The following is a 17,292-nucleotide window of genomic DNA, read 5'->3' on the forward strand; positions in this document are numbered from 1 at the left end:
AAAAAAACCAGCCTGTCACCCAGGCTAGAGTGCAGTGGTGTGATCTTGGCTCACTGCAACCTCCGCCTCCTGGGTTCAAGTGATTCTCCTGCCTCAGCCTCCCCAGTAGCTGGGATTACAGGTGCGTGCCACCATGCCAGGCTAATTTTTGTATTTTGAGTAGAGACTGGGTTTCACCATGTTGGCCAGGCTGGTCACCAACTCCTGACCTCAGGTGATCCACCTGCCTTGGCCTCCTAAAGGGATGGGATTACAGGTGTGAGCCACTGCACCCAGCCTAGTTTTACTTTTAATCCCCTTTCTGAAAGATATTTTTTCAAAGATTCTGTAGCACCTATCATCTTATCACATGTCTGCCATTCAGTCATGTAAGGCATTACAATTTATCCTCTTTTACACTGGTATTTCCCCCAATAAATTGTGGGAAAGATTCTTCCCACCACACCCCAAAGTATGTCACAGTCAACTGCTAAGCATTTGTTTACCGGAATGTGTTTTATCTCAATTACAAAGTAGCAACTCCAATGACCAAGTGCCAAATATGAACCAGCTAAGGCATTGATACTGAATCAAAGTTACATCCACAAATAAATCTTTATTCTCTACTTTCGTCTAAAACATTGAAGTTAAGAATGTAGTAATATCTGCTAAGTTAGCCTGGTTTCTCCTCAATTTTAGCTTACTTCTTAAACATAACAAATTAATAAGATATAGTTTATGATTTGTAGCTACAAAATAAAAATAAAATGACTTAAAAAAATAAATCAATGAAGTAGACTATTCATTATCTTTCCAAGTGAAAAACATTTAATCATACTAAACACAAAAAAGATTGATGACATACTAAAAATAAAAATTTACAACTCATAGTAAAGTTGTTTATACATAGACAAGTCACAGAAAGCATTTATGAAGACTAAAAGACATATAAGCAGAAAGAAGACAAAAGTCTAGTGGTTAGAATACATAGAGAACTACTAGAAATTAACTAGAATGTGGACAAGAACTCAAAGGAAAAATAGAAGAAATATCTGAACAAGCTGTACACAAGGAAATGAAATGTGAAAAGATGTCTAGCTTCACTAGCAATCATGAAAATGAAACACCACAACATGGTGAATACTACTGTACATCTGTAAGGTTGCCCCCCCGCCAAAAAAAATTTTTTTTAAAGTTTTATGGTATTAGATGTTTTTAAATTGGCATAATTACTTGAGAGAGAAATCCAAAAACATCTAGTATAGTTGAACATGTGCACACCCTAGGAGTCAGCAAATCTTCAGTTATACACATACCCCAAAAAAGATGTTTACTGAAGTTCTAATAGCTAAAAATTTTTTCATAGCTAAAAATTGAAAAACAGTACTAAATATCCAAAAAATACGTAATACTTAGCCGGACAATGGAATACTATGCAGAGATTAGAAAGTAACTAGTAGTAAAGGGGTCTCTCCTGTAATACTGTATGTACAGTCTTAAAACACTTTGCATTCTGGGAGAAAAAAAAACACTAAAATACCACTTATTATGTGAAAACTTCAGAATCAAACACTAAAAATACCAGTGACTATATAAAAAACAGAGTTTGCAGACCACTCTAAACCTATGCAACTTTGGGAACTCAACACTATAAACGAAAACAAATAATAATTAGAACCTACAAAGATAGGCAATAACTGCCCAAGCAGTCATGACTGAAGAATTCTTCAGTAGCTACTAAAAATGTAAAACAAAAAACAATTAAGTAGGAATGTTGGTTGGCTTATGGATGCTGAGACAGTGAAGGTGAGCACCAGGATTTAAGAGCCCTCAATGCCAGAACTGTAAACTTTGAGGAAGATATCCTTAGAAATACAGATGGTTACTTAAAAAAAAAAAAAAAAAAAGATTAAGATACAAAAGAACTCCAAGCTGCTTCCCTTTTCTTGCCGAAATCATAATCCTACTATCTTTATTACAGCTCTTCTTACCTAGAAAATAAACAAACACACTTTCTCATTGTCCTGACATCATTCTCTCTACTAATTACCTATAAGCTAACTAGTGTTATAAAACCCATTTGTAACAGATGCAACTGTATTATGTATCCATGTTGAAATCTCACCTTAAATATAAAGAAAAGGTGCAATGTGATACAATTATGTAAATGTCTAAATCACATAAAATACTATTTGTTTATGCACAGGCAAATAGGTGTAAAACTATGGACTAAAGGATACATACAGGTTAAGAACACAGGTGGTCCTGCAAAGGAAGAGAAATGAGAAGGAGATGATGAGAACTCAACTTCAACTGTAATGTTCTCTTTATTACAAAGTAACACTGAAGCAAGATGGCTAAATGATAATATTCTGTACATTAAGTTCATAGATCCTTGTGTTCAATATCCTTTGTAAAATACTTTTAAAACTGGAAGACAAACACGTTGCAAAGGGACAATGAAATGGGCATAAGTTTGTCACAAAACAAATATACGGTGTCTAAAGTTTTTCATAATAAGCCACAAAAACAATTTGGCATTTCTATTCATCTTCCAGTCCAATTTGACTATCATGGTTCTTCAGTATAGCTATCTGAAATAGTAATAGGGACATGAGCTTTTTACAAGAAGCCTAGTTCCACCAGCCACACTCCATATTCACAGATTTACAAAATAACATGCACCTTTGTGTGTGTGTGTTTTTTTGAGACGGAGTCTCGTTCTGCAACCCAGGCTGGAGTGCAGTGGTGCGATCTCGGCTCACTGCAACCTCCAACTCCCACGTTCAAGCAATTCTCCTGCCTCAGTCTCCCAGATGGCTGGGACCTGGGAGTCACCACTCCCATGCCACCACTCCCAGCTAATTTTTTGTATTTTTAGTAGAGACGAGGTTTCACTGAGTTAGCCAGGATGAACATGCACCTTAATGTCCCAATAGGAAGCTTATTTTCAATGGACAGTGAATTTTAAATTACAGCTTTCCCCTGATTTTTAACATACACATCTTAAGTGATAAAGCCAACTACCTTATTAATTTGTGTATTATCCATTGCTGTTGATCACCTATGGGTAATTTTTTTTTTTAATAAAAGTTTTGCTTCGGAATAAAAAGATTCACAGAAGAGTTACAAAGGTAGTGGAAAGTTCCCACAGTCTTAATTCAGTTTTACCTAATGTTAACAGCATGTATAACCACATTCCACTTCAAAACTGAGAAATTAACACTGGTATATTATTATTAAACTACTGACTGTATGTGGATTTGATCAATTTTTCCACTAATGTCCTTTTTCTGTTTCAGAATCCAATCTAGGAAACCAAAATGTATTTGGTCATTATTTCTCCTTTGCCTCTTCTGGTCAATGTCAGTTTCTCAGGCTTTCCTTGTTTTTCATGACCTTGACATTTTTGAAGAGTATTGGTCAGGTATTTTGTAGAATGTCTCTCAATTTAGTTTGTCTGAGGTTTTCCCCAACCAGGCTCATGGACTTGGGGGAAGAATACCACAGAGGTGAAGGGAATACATGGTATCAATATAACCTATCACTGGTGACATTAACCTGGATCACTTGGTAAAGGCAGTACTTGCAAAGTTTCTCCATTATAAAGCTACTAAGCTACCATTTTTTCCTTTCCATCTATTCCTTTTATTTTATTTTTTATTTATTTATTTATTTTTTTTTTTTTGAGACACAGTCTCACTCTGTCACCTGGCTGGAGTGCAGGGGCACTATCTCAGCTCATTGCAACCTCCACCTCCCGGGTTCAAGCAATTCTCCTGCCTCAGCCTCCTGAGTAGCTAGAACTACAGGCGCGTGCCACCATGCCCAGCTAATTTTTGTATTTTTAGTAGAGACAGGGTTTCACCATGCTGGCCAGGATGGTCTCGATCTCTTGACCTCGTAATCCGCCTGCCTCAGCCTCCCAAAGTGCTGGGATTACAGGCTTGAGCCACCGCGCCTGGCTCTATCTATTCTTTAGTCTATTCCACACCCGAGGAAAGCTTTTGGAAGGGAGACGGGGGGTGTGCGGAAAAGGAAGTAAGTATTTAGAATTATCACTTGGAATTTTTGTTTCAATTTATCCTTTCTCCCCTGTTTATTCAACCATTTATTTATATCAATATGGACTCATGTATACTTATGCTCTATTTTACATAATAATCAAACATTAGATTATTGTGCTGCCCAAACTGTTCCAGCTCTAGATATTGGGAGTTCCTTCAGGTTGGGTTCTAAGTCGCTTTGACATAGGCCCACCCTCTGTTTTTTTAACCACTTAATTTTCTGCCACCACAACATGCTCCAGGCTTATCTTGTATCTTCATTACCCCAAACACTAGAATCAGTCATTTCTCCAAGGAGTCCTTCCTTTTATCAGAGTGGTATTTGGAAATTAAGATCTGGGCACTGGATGTACTCAAGGCTACTGAGGTACTGCTTCTAGGCCCTCTGAGCAATATGAGCTGAGGAATACATATATTTGTGTGTGGACGCTAACCCACATATATAAACACACACACATACATACACAAAACTATTCCTGTATCTACCTGTACATGTTTTAACTAAACATAAATGCACACTGCTGTCTCTGACTATAATCTAGTAACCTGTGGTTAATTTTTAATCCCAGATTAAACTTTTCTCTATTACCTACCATAGTCATAAACTATATACTCTGCTAGCAGGCATTTCATTAAATTTAACTTCTAGTATTAGTTATACTGAAACAGGAAAGAAAAATGTATTTCAAAATGGAGTCACATGATAAATCATTCCTAATAGTAGAAATATACATTAGCACACACTCAAGAGAGCTATATAAATGCTTCGTATTTAACTTTTAACTTATTTTTGAAATCAGTGTTCTGTAACTGCAATAAATTTTCTCTAAAAAGCCATTTTTCTTTCCAAAACAAAAAAAAAAAATGTATTAGAGCCCATCTTACTGTAGTCCGTCAAAATACCACTTTAAAGTGGAGAAAACAGGGAAATTATGTGATTTGTCTAATACCATACTGCCAGCAAAGGGCAAAGCTGGAACTTGACTGCATTTAAATCCAGTTATTCTGACTTCAGTTTCCATGGTAACTGCATGACAATCTATTATAGATCAAAAAAAGAAGTAAATTCATAAAACAAAAAATAAAGTGACCTTGCTCCAAATATTCAATTCCCTACTATAGCCGCTCTCAGTTGTTTCAAGAGATAAAATATAGTTAAAGTGCAGTTACTTCATCTCTGAAAACAGATACAGGCATACCTCGTTTTACTCCACTTAGCTTCACTGCACATCACAGATAACTGAATTTTTTTAAACAAATTGAAGGTCTGTGCAACGCTGTGTCAAGCAAGCCCATCAATGCCATTTTTCCAATAGCATGTGCTCCTTTTGTGTTCTGTATTACCTTTTTGTCATTCTTGCAATATTTCAAACTTCTTCATTGTGTCTGTTATGATGATCTGTGATTAGTGATCTTTAAAGTTACCATTTTAATTGTTTTGAGGTACCTCAAACTGTGTCCTTATAAGACAGTAAGTTTAATAAATATTGTGTGTCTTCTAACTGTTCCACCAACTGGTCATTTCCTACCCTTTCCCGCTCCTCAGGGCTCCCTATTCTCTGAGACACAATAATACTGAAATCAGACTAATGAATAACCCTACAACAACCTCTAGTATTCAAGTGAAAGGAAGAATCACACATCTCTGAGTTAAATCAAAAGCTAGAAATGACTAAGTTTAGTGAGGAAGTAATGTTGGAAGCTGAGATAGGCTAAAAGCTAGGCTCCTGCAACTAATAGCCAAGTTGCAAATAAAAAGTTCTTGAAGGAAATTAAAAGTGCTACTCCAGTGAACACATGAATGATAAGAAAGTAAAACAGTCTTATTGTTGATATGAAGAAAGTTTGAGGCCAGGCTCACACCTGTAATCCCAGCACTTTGGGAGGCCGAGGCAAGAGGATCACCTGAGGTCAGGAGTTCAAGACCAGCCTGGCCAACATGGTGAAACCCTATCTCTAGTACGAATACAAAAATTAGCTGGGCATGGTGGCAGGCGCCTGTAATCCCAGCTACTCAGGAGACTGGGTAGGAGAATCACTTGAACCTGGGAGACAGAGGTTGCAGTGAGCCAAGATCGCGCCATTGCACTCCACCCTGGACAACAGAGCGAGACTCTGTCTCCAAAAAAAAAAAAAGTTTGAGTCATTAGATAGAAGATCAAACCAGCCACAACTTTTCCTTAAGCTAAAGCCTAATCTAGAGCAAGCCCCTAATTCTCTTCAACTCACTGAATACAGAGAGGTCAGGAAGTTGCAGAAGAACAGTTTGAAGCTAACAGAGGATGGTTCATGAGGTTCAAGGAAAGAAGTCCTTTCTATAACATAAAAGTGCAAGATGAAGCAGCTAGTGCTGACAGAGAAGCTGTAGCAAGTTAACCAGAAGATCTAGCTAAGATCACTGATGAAGGTGGCTATGCTAAATGGATTTTCAATGGAGACGAAAACTTCCATTGGAAAAAGGTGCCACCTAGGACTTTTGTAAGTAGAAAGAAGTCAAAGCCTAGCTTCAAAGCTTCAAAGGACAGGCTCACTCTCTTGCTAGGGGCTAATGCAGCTGGTACTTCAAGTGGAAGTCATTGCTTATTCACCATTCTGAAAATCCAAGGGTCCTTAAGAATTACGCTACATCAGCTGGGCGCGGTGGCTCACGCCTGTAATCCCAGCATTTTGGGAGGCCGAGGCAGGCGGATCACGAGGTCGGGAGATCAAGACCATCCTATTTAACATGGTGAAACCCCATCTCTACTAAAAATACAAAAAATTAGCCAGGTGCGGTGGCAGAAGCCTGTAGTCCCAGCTACTCAGGAGGCTGAGACAGGAGAATGGCGTGAACCCAGGAGGCGGAACTTGCAGTGAGCCGAGATCATGCCACTGCAGTCTAGCCTGGGTGAGAGAGCAAGACTCCGCCTCAAAAAAAAAAAAAAAAGAATTATGCTACATCTATTCTGCCTAAGCTCTATAAATGGAAAACCAAAGCCTAGATGACAGCACATCTATTTACAGCATGGTTTATTGAGTACTATAAGCCCAATGTTGAGACCTACTGCAGAAAGATTCTTTTCAAAATACTAATGCATATTGATGATGCATCTGATCAACCAAGAGTTCTGTTGGAAATGTACAAGAAGATGAATGTTGTTTTCATGTCTGCTAACATAATATCCATTTTGCAGCCCATTGATCAAAGAGTATTTCAACTTTCAAGTATTCTTATTTAAGAAATACATTTCGGCCAGGCGCAGTGGCTCACACCTGTAATCCCCACACTTTGGGAGGCCAAGGCGGGCAGATCACGAGGTCACGAGTTTGACACCAGTCTGGCCAACATAGTGAAAGCCCGTCTCTACTAAAAATACAAACAATTAGCTACGCATGGTGGTTAATCCCAGCTACTGGGGAGGCGAGGAGAATCGCTTGAACCTGAAAGGCGGAGGTTGCAGTGAGCCAAGATCACCCCACTAAACTCCAGCCCACATTTCATAAGGCTATTGCTGCCATAGATAGTGATTTTTCTGCTCAATCTGGACAAAGTAAATTGAAAACCTTCTGGAAAGGTTTCTAGAGTCACCACCCTAGATGCCATTAATAACATTTGTGATTCATGAGAGGAGGTAAAAATATCAACATTAATGGGAGTTTGGAAGAAACAGATCACAACCCTAAAGGATGACTTTGAAGGGTTCAAGACTAAGTGGGGGAAGTAACTGTAGATGTGGTGAAAACAGAGAACTAGAATTAGAAGTGAAGCATAAGATGTGACTGAATTACTGCAACCTTCTGATAAAATTTGAACACATGAGGAGTTGCTTCCTATGGATGAGCAAAGAAAGTGGCTTCTTGAGCTGGAATCTACTCCTGGTGAAGACACTGTGAATATTGTTGAAATGACAATGAAGGATTCAAAATATTACATAAACTTAGTTGACAAAGCAGAAGGAGGGTTTGAAAGGACTGACTACAATTTTGAAAGATCTACTGTGAGTAAAATGCTATCAAACAGTATCACATGCTACAGGGAAATCTTTCACTAAATGAGCAAACTGATGCAGCAAACTTCCTTGTTGTCTCATCTTAAGAAACTGCCACAACCACCCCAGCCTTCAGCAACCACTAAGTCAACAGCCATCAACATCAAGGCAAGATCCTACACCAGCAAAAAGATGGTGACTCACTGAAGGCTCAGATGATCGTTAGCAATCTTTAGCAATATTTTAAAATTAATATATCCACATTGCTTTTTTTAATATAATACGATTGAACTCTTAATACAGTATAATGTAAACATAACTTTTACATCACTGGGAAATCAAAACATTCATGTGACTCACTTTACTCAGATATCTGCTGTATTGTGACATTTACTCTATTGTGGCGGTCTGGAACAGAACCTGCAATATCTCCAAGGCACCCCTGTAGCAGAATAAAATACAGTTGACCCTCCACATCCGCAGGCTCCGCAACTGCGGACTCACCAATTGTGACACTGCATAACAACTATTTACATAACATTTACACTGCATTAGGTATTATATGCACCCAATACAGGAGCACCAGATTCATAAAGCAAGTCCTTAGAGACTTACAAAGAGACTTAGACTCCCATACAATAATAATGGGAGACTTTAACACCCCACTGTCAACATTAGACAGATCAATGAGACAGAAAGTTAACAAGGATATCCAGGAATTCAAATCAACTCTGCACCAAGCAGACCTAATAGATATCTACAGAACTCTCCACCCCAAATCAATAGAATATACATTCTCCTCGGCACCACATCGCACTTATTCCAAAATTGACCACATAGTTGGAAGTAAAGCACTCCTCAGCAAATGTAAAAGAACAGAAATTATAACAAACTGTCTCTCAGACCACAGTGCAATCAAACTAGAACTCAGGACTAAGAAACTCAGTCAAAACCGCTCAACTACATGGAAACTGAACAACCTGCTCCTGAATGACTACTGGGTACATAACGAAATGAAGGCAGAAATAAAGATGTTCTTTGAAACCAATGAGAACAAAGATACAACATACCAGAATCTCTGGGACACATTTAAAGCAGTGTGTAGAGGGAAATTTATAGCACTACATGCCCACAAGAGAAAGCTGGAAAGATCTAAAATTGACACTCTAACATCACAATTAAAAGAACTAGAGAAGCAAGAGCAAACACATTCAAAAGCTAGTAGAAGGCAAGAAATAACTAAGATCAGAGCAGAACTAAAAGAGATAGAGACACAAAAAACCCTCCAAAAAAATCAATGAATCCAGGAGTTGGTTTTTTGAAAAGATCAACAAAATTGATAGACCGCTAGCAAGACTAATAAAGAAGAAAAGAGAGAAGAATCAAATAGATGCAATAAAAAATGATAAAGGGGATATCACCACCGACCCCACAGAAATGCAAACTACCATCAGAGAATACCAAAAACACCTCTACGCAAATAAACTAGAAAATCTAGAAGAAATGGATAATTTCCTGGACACTTACACTCTCCCAAGACTAAACCAGGAAGAAGTTGAATCCCTGAATAGACCAATAGCAGGCTCTGAAATTGAGGCAATAATTAATAGCCTATCAACCAAAAAAAGTCCAAGACCAGACGGAATCACAGCCGAATTCTACCAGAGGTACAAGGAGGAATTGGTACCATTCCTTCTGAAACTATTCCAATCAATAGAAAAAGAGGGAAACCTCCCTAACTCATTGGATGAGGCCAACATCATCCTGATACCAAAGCCTGATAGAGATACAACAAAGAAAGAGAATTTTAGACCAATATCCCTGATGAACATCGATGCAAAAATCCTCAATAAAATACTGGCAAACCGAATCCAGCAGCACATCAAAAAGCTTATCCACCATGATCAAGTGGGCTTCATCCTGGGATGCAAGGCTGGTTCAACATACGCAAATCAATAAACGTAATCCAGCATATAAACAGAACCAAAGACAAAAACCACGTAATTATCTCAATAGATGCAGAAAAGGCCTTTGACAAAATTCAACAGCCCTTCATGCTAAAAACTCTCAATAAATTCGGTATTGATGGAACGTATCTCAAAATAATAAGAGCTATTTATGACAAACCCACAGCCAATATCATACTGAATGGGCAAAAACTGGAAGCATTCCCTTTGAAAACTGGCACAAGACAGGGATGCCTTCTCTCACCACTCCTATTCAACATAGTGTTGGAAGTTCTGGCTAGGGCAATCAGGCAAGAGAAAGAAATAAAGGGTATTCAGTTAGGAAAAGAAGAAGTCAAATTGTCCCTGTTTGCAGATGACATGATTGTATATTTAGAAAACTCCATTGTCTCAGCCCCAAATCTCCTTAAGCTGATAAGCAACTTCAGCAACGTCTCAGGATACAAAATCAATGTGCAAAAATCACAAGCATTCTTATACACCAGTAACAGACAAACAGCCAAATCATGAATGAACTCCCATTCACAATAGCTTCAAAGAGAATAAAATACCTAGGAATCCAACTTACAAGGGATGTAAAGGACCTCTTCAAGGAGAACTACAAACCACTGCTCAGTGAAATAAAAGAGGACACAAACAAATGGAAGAACATACCATGCTCATGGATAGGAAGAATCATACTGTGAAAATGGCCATACTGCCCAAGGTAGTTTATAGACTCAATGCCATCCCCATTAAGCTACCAATGACTTTCTTCACAGAACTGGAAAAAACTGCTTTAAAGTTCATATGGAACCAAAAAAGACCCCGCAATGCCAAGACAATCCTAAGCCAAAAGAACAAAGCTGGAGGCATCACGCTACCTGACTTCAAACTATACTACAAGGCTACAGTAACCAAAACAGCATGAGGCTGGTACCAAAACAGAGATATAGACCAATGGAACAGAACAGAGTCCTCAGAAATAATACCACACATCTACAGCCATCTGATCTTTAACAAACCCGACAAAAACAAGAAATGGGGAAAGGATTCCCTATTTAATAAATGGTGCTGGGAAAATTGGCTAGCCATAAGTAGAAAGCTGAAACTGGATCCTTTCCTTACTCCTTATATGAAAATTAATTCAAGATGGATTAGAGACTTAAATGTTAGACCTAAAACCATAAAAACCCTAGAAGAAAACCTAGGTAATACCATTCAGGACATAGGCATGGGCAAGGACTTCATGTCTAAAAAACACCAAAAGCAATGGCAACAAAAGCCCAAATTGACAAATGAGATCTAATTAAACTAAAGAGCTTCTGCACAGCAAAAGAAACTACCATCAGAGTGAACAGGCAACCTACACAATGGGAGAAAATTTTTGCAATCTACTCATCTTACAAAGGGCTAATATCCAGAACCTGTAAAGAACTCAATCAAATTTACAAGAAAAAAAAACAACCCCATCAAAAAGTGGGCAAAGGATATGAACAAACATTCCTCAAAAGAAGACATTCATACAGCCAACAGACACATGAAAAAATGCTCATCACTGGCCATCAGAGAAATGCCAATCAAAACCACACCATCTCACACCAGTTAGAATGGCAATCATTAAAAAAACAGGAAACAATAGGTGCTGGAGAGGATGTGGAGAAATAGGAACACTTTTACACTGTTGGTGGGATTGTAAACTAGTTCAACCATTGTGGAAAACAGTGTGGCGATTCCTCAAGGATCTAGAACTAGAAATACCATTTCACCCAGCCATCCCATTACTGGGGATATACCCAAAGGATTATAAGTCACGCTGCTATAAAGACACATGCACACATATGTTTATTGCGGCACTAATCACAATAGCAAAGACTTGGAATCGACCCAAATGTCCATCAGTGGCAGACTGGATTAAGAAAATGTGGCACATATACACCATGGAATACTATGCAGCCATAAAAAAGGATGAGTTTGAGTCCTTTGTAGGGACATGGATGCAGCTGGAAACCATCATTCTCAGCAAACTATCGCAAGAACAGAAAACCAAACACCGCATGTTCTCACTCATAGGTGGGAACTGAACAATGAGATCACTTGGACACAGGAAGGGGAACATCACACACTGGGTCCTATTGTGGGGAGCGGGTAGCGGGGAGGGATAGCATTAGGAGATATACTTAATGTAAATGATGAGTTAATGGGTGCAGCACACCAACATGGCACATGTATACATATGTAACAAACCTGCACGTTGTGCACATGTACCCTAGAACTTAAAGTATAATTAAAAAAAAAAAAAATTGAATTGAATCATCAAAATCATGCTATGACTACAATTTTAAGAAATCTTTGTGAGACCATGTGATATGGTTTGGCTATTTCCCCACCAAATCTCATCTTGAATTTCCACATGTTGTATGAGGGACCCAGTGGGAGGTAACTCAATCACAGAGGCAGGTCTTTCCTATGCTGTTCTCATGATAATGAATAAGTCTCACAAGATCGGATAGTTCTGTAAGGAGTTGTTTCCCTGCACAAAATAGCCCTCTCATTGCCTGCCACCATCCACATACGATGTGACTCGTTCCTCCATGCCTTCCACCATGATTGTGAGGCCTTCCTAGCCATGTGGAACTGTAAGTCCAATAAACCTTTCTTTTGTTAAAAAAAAAAAAAAAAAGAAAACTAATACATAGAAAACAAGACAATTATAACTGATATGTAAATATACAGATAGTCTTTACTCTTTTTTTTCTTCCTAAACTACTGAGAATTTTATAAGTTTGTAATTGATGAGTGCTAAAGATTGTTTTCTGGCAGAAGTGACTAGAATATTTACTAAAAAATGAATGTTTGCTAGTAGTTGAAGAAGACAGTTTGGCTGATAACTGCCACAATGCTGAAACACAAAAAGTATGACCAAATGCATTTTGTTGTCGGAAAAGCAACAAAAAACAATGAAAAGACCAGTGAGGTAACTGTCCCCAGACTTCAGTTCAAAGTCTGCTGTCTTAGCTAACCAACAGTAGACAAAATCACTTAACCTCTCAATCTAAAAACCAAGATATTTAAAATGGGGTTACTATCTGTCATAACTATTTCGTAAGAATATACAGGCTGAAATGAGAATATATACAGCAAGCCTGCTTTATAAATTACTAAGTGCCACCCAAATGAAAGCCATTATTTATTTTAAAACAATCAGTAATCAGGTAGATACACACAACCAAATACAAGCATATATACACAAACATATACATAGAGGACTACTATCCACTAGGACACAGAGCAACAATGATATCCATTATAGAGGTACTTGGACTGTATTTTCTCAAATATTACAAAGAAAACATTTATCTAAAACATTTTAATTTTAAAAGTATATCTATTTCTTAACATTTAAAGATTAAATCCTATGAAGCAACAGCTAGAAATTTAACTGAAAATACTTACCTTAACAAAATTATCAGGGAACATTCCTCTTCTCCCATTTAGTTCTCCTTCTAGCCATCCTTCCTCCTGTAGCTTTTTCACATTCCTGATGATTTCTCCAACTCGAATAGTTAATTCATCGTCATGTACAGCATCATAGTCATACTCCACAATATAGTCAACTAAAAAAGGGGGAAAAACGAAATGTCTAAAATCTAATTCACAAAATACTATAAACTATATTAATAAACTTATAACTATGGAATCTATTTAGCAACAATATTTAATACCACAAAGACATCAGCAAGGCTTGTTTCAATTACTTTAAATATTTGGCTACATCAGCAAATTTCTTGAATACTTTAGTATAGAGTACAACACAGCTATTAAGTGGGAGCCTCAAAAGAAAAATAATGCATAATTCATGCCATCAGACACTCTTACAATCACATGCATATCCTTTGTAGCAGACAGACTCTGAGGTGGTCTCCATGATCCCTACTTCCTCATATTCATGTCCTTATGTAATTCTCTCTCTTTGACTGCCAATGTGACCTGTGATTGACTTCTAACCAACAGAATATGACGCGTAATGTCTCACACTTGTAATCCCAGCACTTTGGGAGGTCGAGGCAGACAGATCACTTAAACTCAGGAGTTTGGGCCGGGTGCAGTGGGTCACACCTGTAATCCCAGAACTTTGGGAGGCCGAGGCGGGTGGATCATGAGGTCAAGAGATGGAGACCATCCTGGCCAACTTGGTGAAATCCCGTCTCTACTAAAAATACAAAAATTAGCCAAGTGTGGTGGTGGGCACCTGTAATCCGAGCTACTCAGGAGGCTGAAGTAGAAGAATCACTTGAACCTGAGAGGCTGAAGTTGCAGTGAGCCGAGAACGCGCCACTGCGCTCCGGACTGGCGATAGAGCGAGACTCAGTCTCAAGAAAAAAACAAAAAAAAAAAACTCAGGAGTTCGAGACCAGCCTGGGCAACACAACAAAACCCCGTTACTACAAAAATGCAAAAACTAGCCAGACATCGTAGTGTGCGCTTGTAGTCCCAGCTACTTGGGAGCACTGCTTGACCCAGGAGGTCGAGGCATCAGTGAACCTAGCCTGTGCAACAGACTCAATAAAAAAAAAAAAAAGATGATGACAACGACAATGCTTTGTATGTAATTACCTAAGGCTGTAATGCATATCTTAATAGGAGACTTTTTCCCTTGCTGGTTTTCAAGACACAAGCTGCTATGCTGTAAGCTAACCTACAGAGAGGGCCACAAGCAAGCAACTTAAGGAGGTCTCTGACTGACATCAGGAAACTGAGGCCCTTACTCCCACAACCCAAAAGTAAATGAATGATACGAACGAACACATGAGCTTGGAAGCAGACCCTTCCCCAATAGAGCCCCAAATGTGAACCCAACCGTGGCCAACATCTTCAGTGCAACCTAGAAGAGGACCCAGCTGGCCATGCCCAGACTCTTAAACCACAGAAACTATTAGCTAATAAATACATATAGTTCTAAACTACTAAGTTTGTGTTACTACTGTATGTAAAAACAGAAAACAAACTCTAAAGTGAAGATTAATACATATTTAATTTACCTCTTTTAATAACAGGATTTTAGATTACGGGATCACGTAAGCGTATTTTTAGTATTTTACAAGGTTCAATTTTTAAAAAGCATTAACAGCTTTCCTGCTCAAGATAGCAGACTAGCCACATCCCCATTCATCTTTTCTTCCTCTACAAGACTGATTAAAAAGAAAATACACACACACACACCAACCACCACAACAACAATCACAACCACAAACACCAAAAAAAAAAGGAAAGTGAGTATGGTCAGACACTGTTGTTTGTTAAACCAAGAGCCATTCCCACATTGCCCATTCCCCTCCTTTCTTTCTCATAGAACCTTAATTTTGTTCAGTATTTTGAGACCCTGTATTTTACAGGCGAAGATTCTCTCAGCCCCAGCGGGTTACATATTCACTAGTCTAGGTATGTACTGCTCAGACACTAAGTACAATCAGGTCAGCTGAAAAATCTTGTGTTTAAATGCCAACTACAGCTGAGTAAGTGCCAGGATATCTAATTTCTAAAGAGGCAAAGGTCTAGAGATAGTCTACGTATAGCAACCTTAATCACATACAATTAAACATACACAGTGAATGGTTTTCAAATAAGCATGGGATGAATGAATTCTTTTCATTTTCATTTTTTTAATAGAGATGGGGGTCTGGCTATATTTATATTGCTCAGCCTGGTCTCAAACTCCTGGGCTCAAGCAATCCTCCCACCTCACCCTCCCAAAGTGCTAGGATTATAGGCGTGAGCAACCATGCCCAGCCAAGATGAATGAACTCTAACTTTCTTCTGGGAAGGTTTTATTTGACTTTAAAAACAAAATACAGGCTGGACTCGGTGGCTCATGCCTATAATCCCAGCACTTTGGGAGGCCAAGGCAGGAGGATCACAAGGTCAAGAGATCAAGACCAACCTGGCTAACACGGTGAAATCCCATCCCCACTAAAAACATAAAAAATTAGCTGGGTGTGGTGGTGGGTGCCTGTAGTATCAGCTCTCAGGAGGCTGAGGCAGGAGAATGGCGTGAACCCGGAAGGCGGAGGTTGACGTGAGCTGAGATCGCGCCACTACACAGCAGCTTGGGCGACAGAGCGAGACTCCATCTCAAAAAAAACAAGGAAGGAATGGCCTCCTGTAGACTTTGAATGTTCTTTAATGAGAATTTGATACCCACAATTGCTATAACCACTTGAGACCAGAAGAACAGCAGATACCTGATTAACATGGATGAGAAAAAAGATGAAAATGACCTGGATCTTTGCTGGATTCATCAAACTGCTAGATTAACCACCTTTAACTATAATACCTTCAGATTTGCTACATGAAGTAGTTTCTTAACTTTTTAGACAGGATGTCTATTTGCAGCTGAAAACATCCCAACATGATTTAAGGGACCCAGCAAGAAATGTGTTTTGAGCAAGACCTCAAAAACACCAGAAATTCAGAAAACATAGGTTCACATGAAATGCATGCAGGGCTAAAATAAGGGAAATTACTCAATCTCTATATCAACCACAATAATTCAATGAGATAAAATGCTAAATAGTATGGCATTTTCCTTCCAAAGCAAAAAACTGAAGGGTTAATCTACAAAAAATAAAAATAAAAAATAGCTTAGGGAAACTAGTACAGCTATTATGGATGAATGCTGGTTTCTCAGAACAATGAATACTGAGAAATTCAGAGGCCCCCAAAGCAATGGGCAGTTCCTGACTTGCTAATTCCAAAATAAAATTCTTAACATCTGCAGGGGCAGTGGCTCAGGCCTGTAATCCCAGCACTTTGGGAGGCTGAGGTGGGCAGATCACCCGAGGTCAGGAGTTCAAGACCAGCCTGGCCGATATGGTGAAACTCAGTCTCTACTAAAAACACAAAAATTAGCCAGGTATGGTGGCAGGAGCCTGTAATCCCAGCAACTCGGAGGCTGGGGCAGAAGAATGGCTTGAACCCGGGAGGCAGAGGCTGCAGTGAGCCGAGGTCACGCCATTGCGACAGAGAAGACTCTGTCTCAAAAACAACAACAACAAAACTCTTAACTCCTATCCACATAAACAGAGTTCCCAATTAGCTTTTTATCCATTTATTATTTACTCTTACGAGCAGACAATAGTTGATCATGAAAGACCCATCATAAACTGAAAAACTACTTGGAGAAAGGGTAAGCAAGGGTGGGGAGTAACAACAGAGATGGGAGAATGGTTACATGCAGGGAGACTAATCAAATTGTAAATATTTGAAGGATAATGGAAGCCAAGTTTCTCTATGTCAGAGAAAGGAGTTACAAACATATATGGAAAAAGCTAC

At 38.7% G+C, this 17,292-nt stretch overlaps 1 protein-coding gene across 2 annotated transcripts in view; it reads right to left on the reverse strand.

The window, feature by feature from the left end:
* CD2AP (CD2 associated protein) overlaps positions 1-17,292 on the reverse strand; it is a 155,380-nt gene that overhangs the window by 117,101 nt on the left and 20,987 nt on the right. For both annotated transcript variants that reach the window (XM_010386622.2, XM_010386623.2), the window contains exon 2: positions 13,417-13,577. In XM_010386622.2, coding sequence (XP_010384924.1) covers positions 13,417-13,577 — 161 coding nt within the window. The remainder of the gene's footprint in view (positions 1-13,416; positions 13,578-17,292) is intronic.

The sequence above is a fragment of the Rhinopithecus roxellana genome, chromosome 4, assembly GCF_007565055.1.
Source record: "Rhinopithecus roxellana isolate Shanxi Qingling chromosome 4, ASM756505v1, whole genome shotgun sequence".
NCBI lineage: Eukaryota > Metazoa > Chordata > Mammalia > Primates > Cercopithecidae > Rhinopithecus > Rhinopithecus roxellana.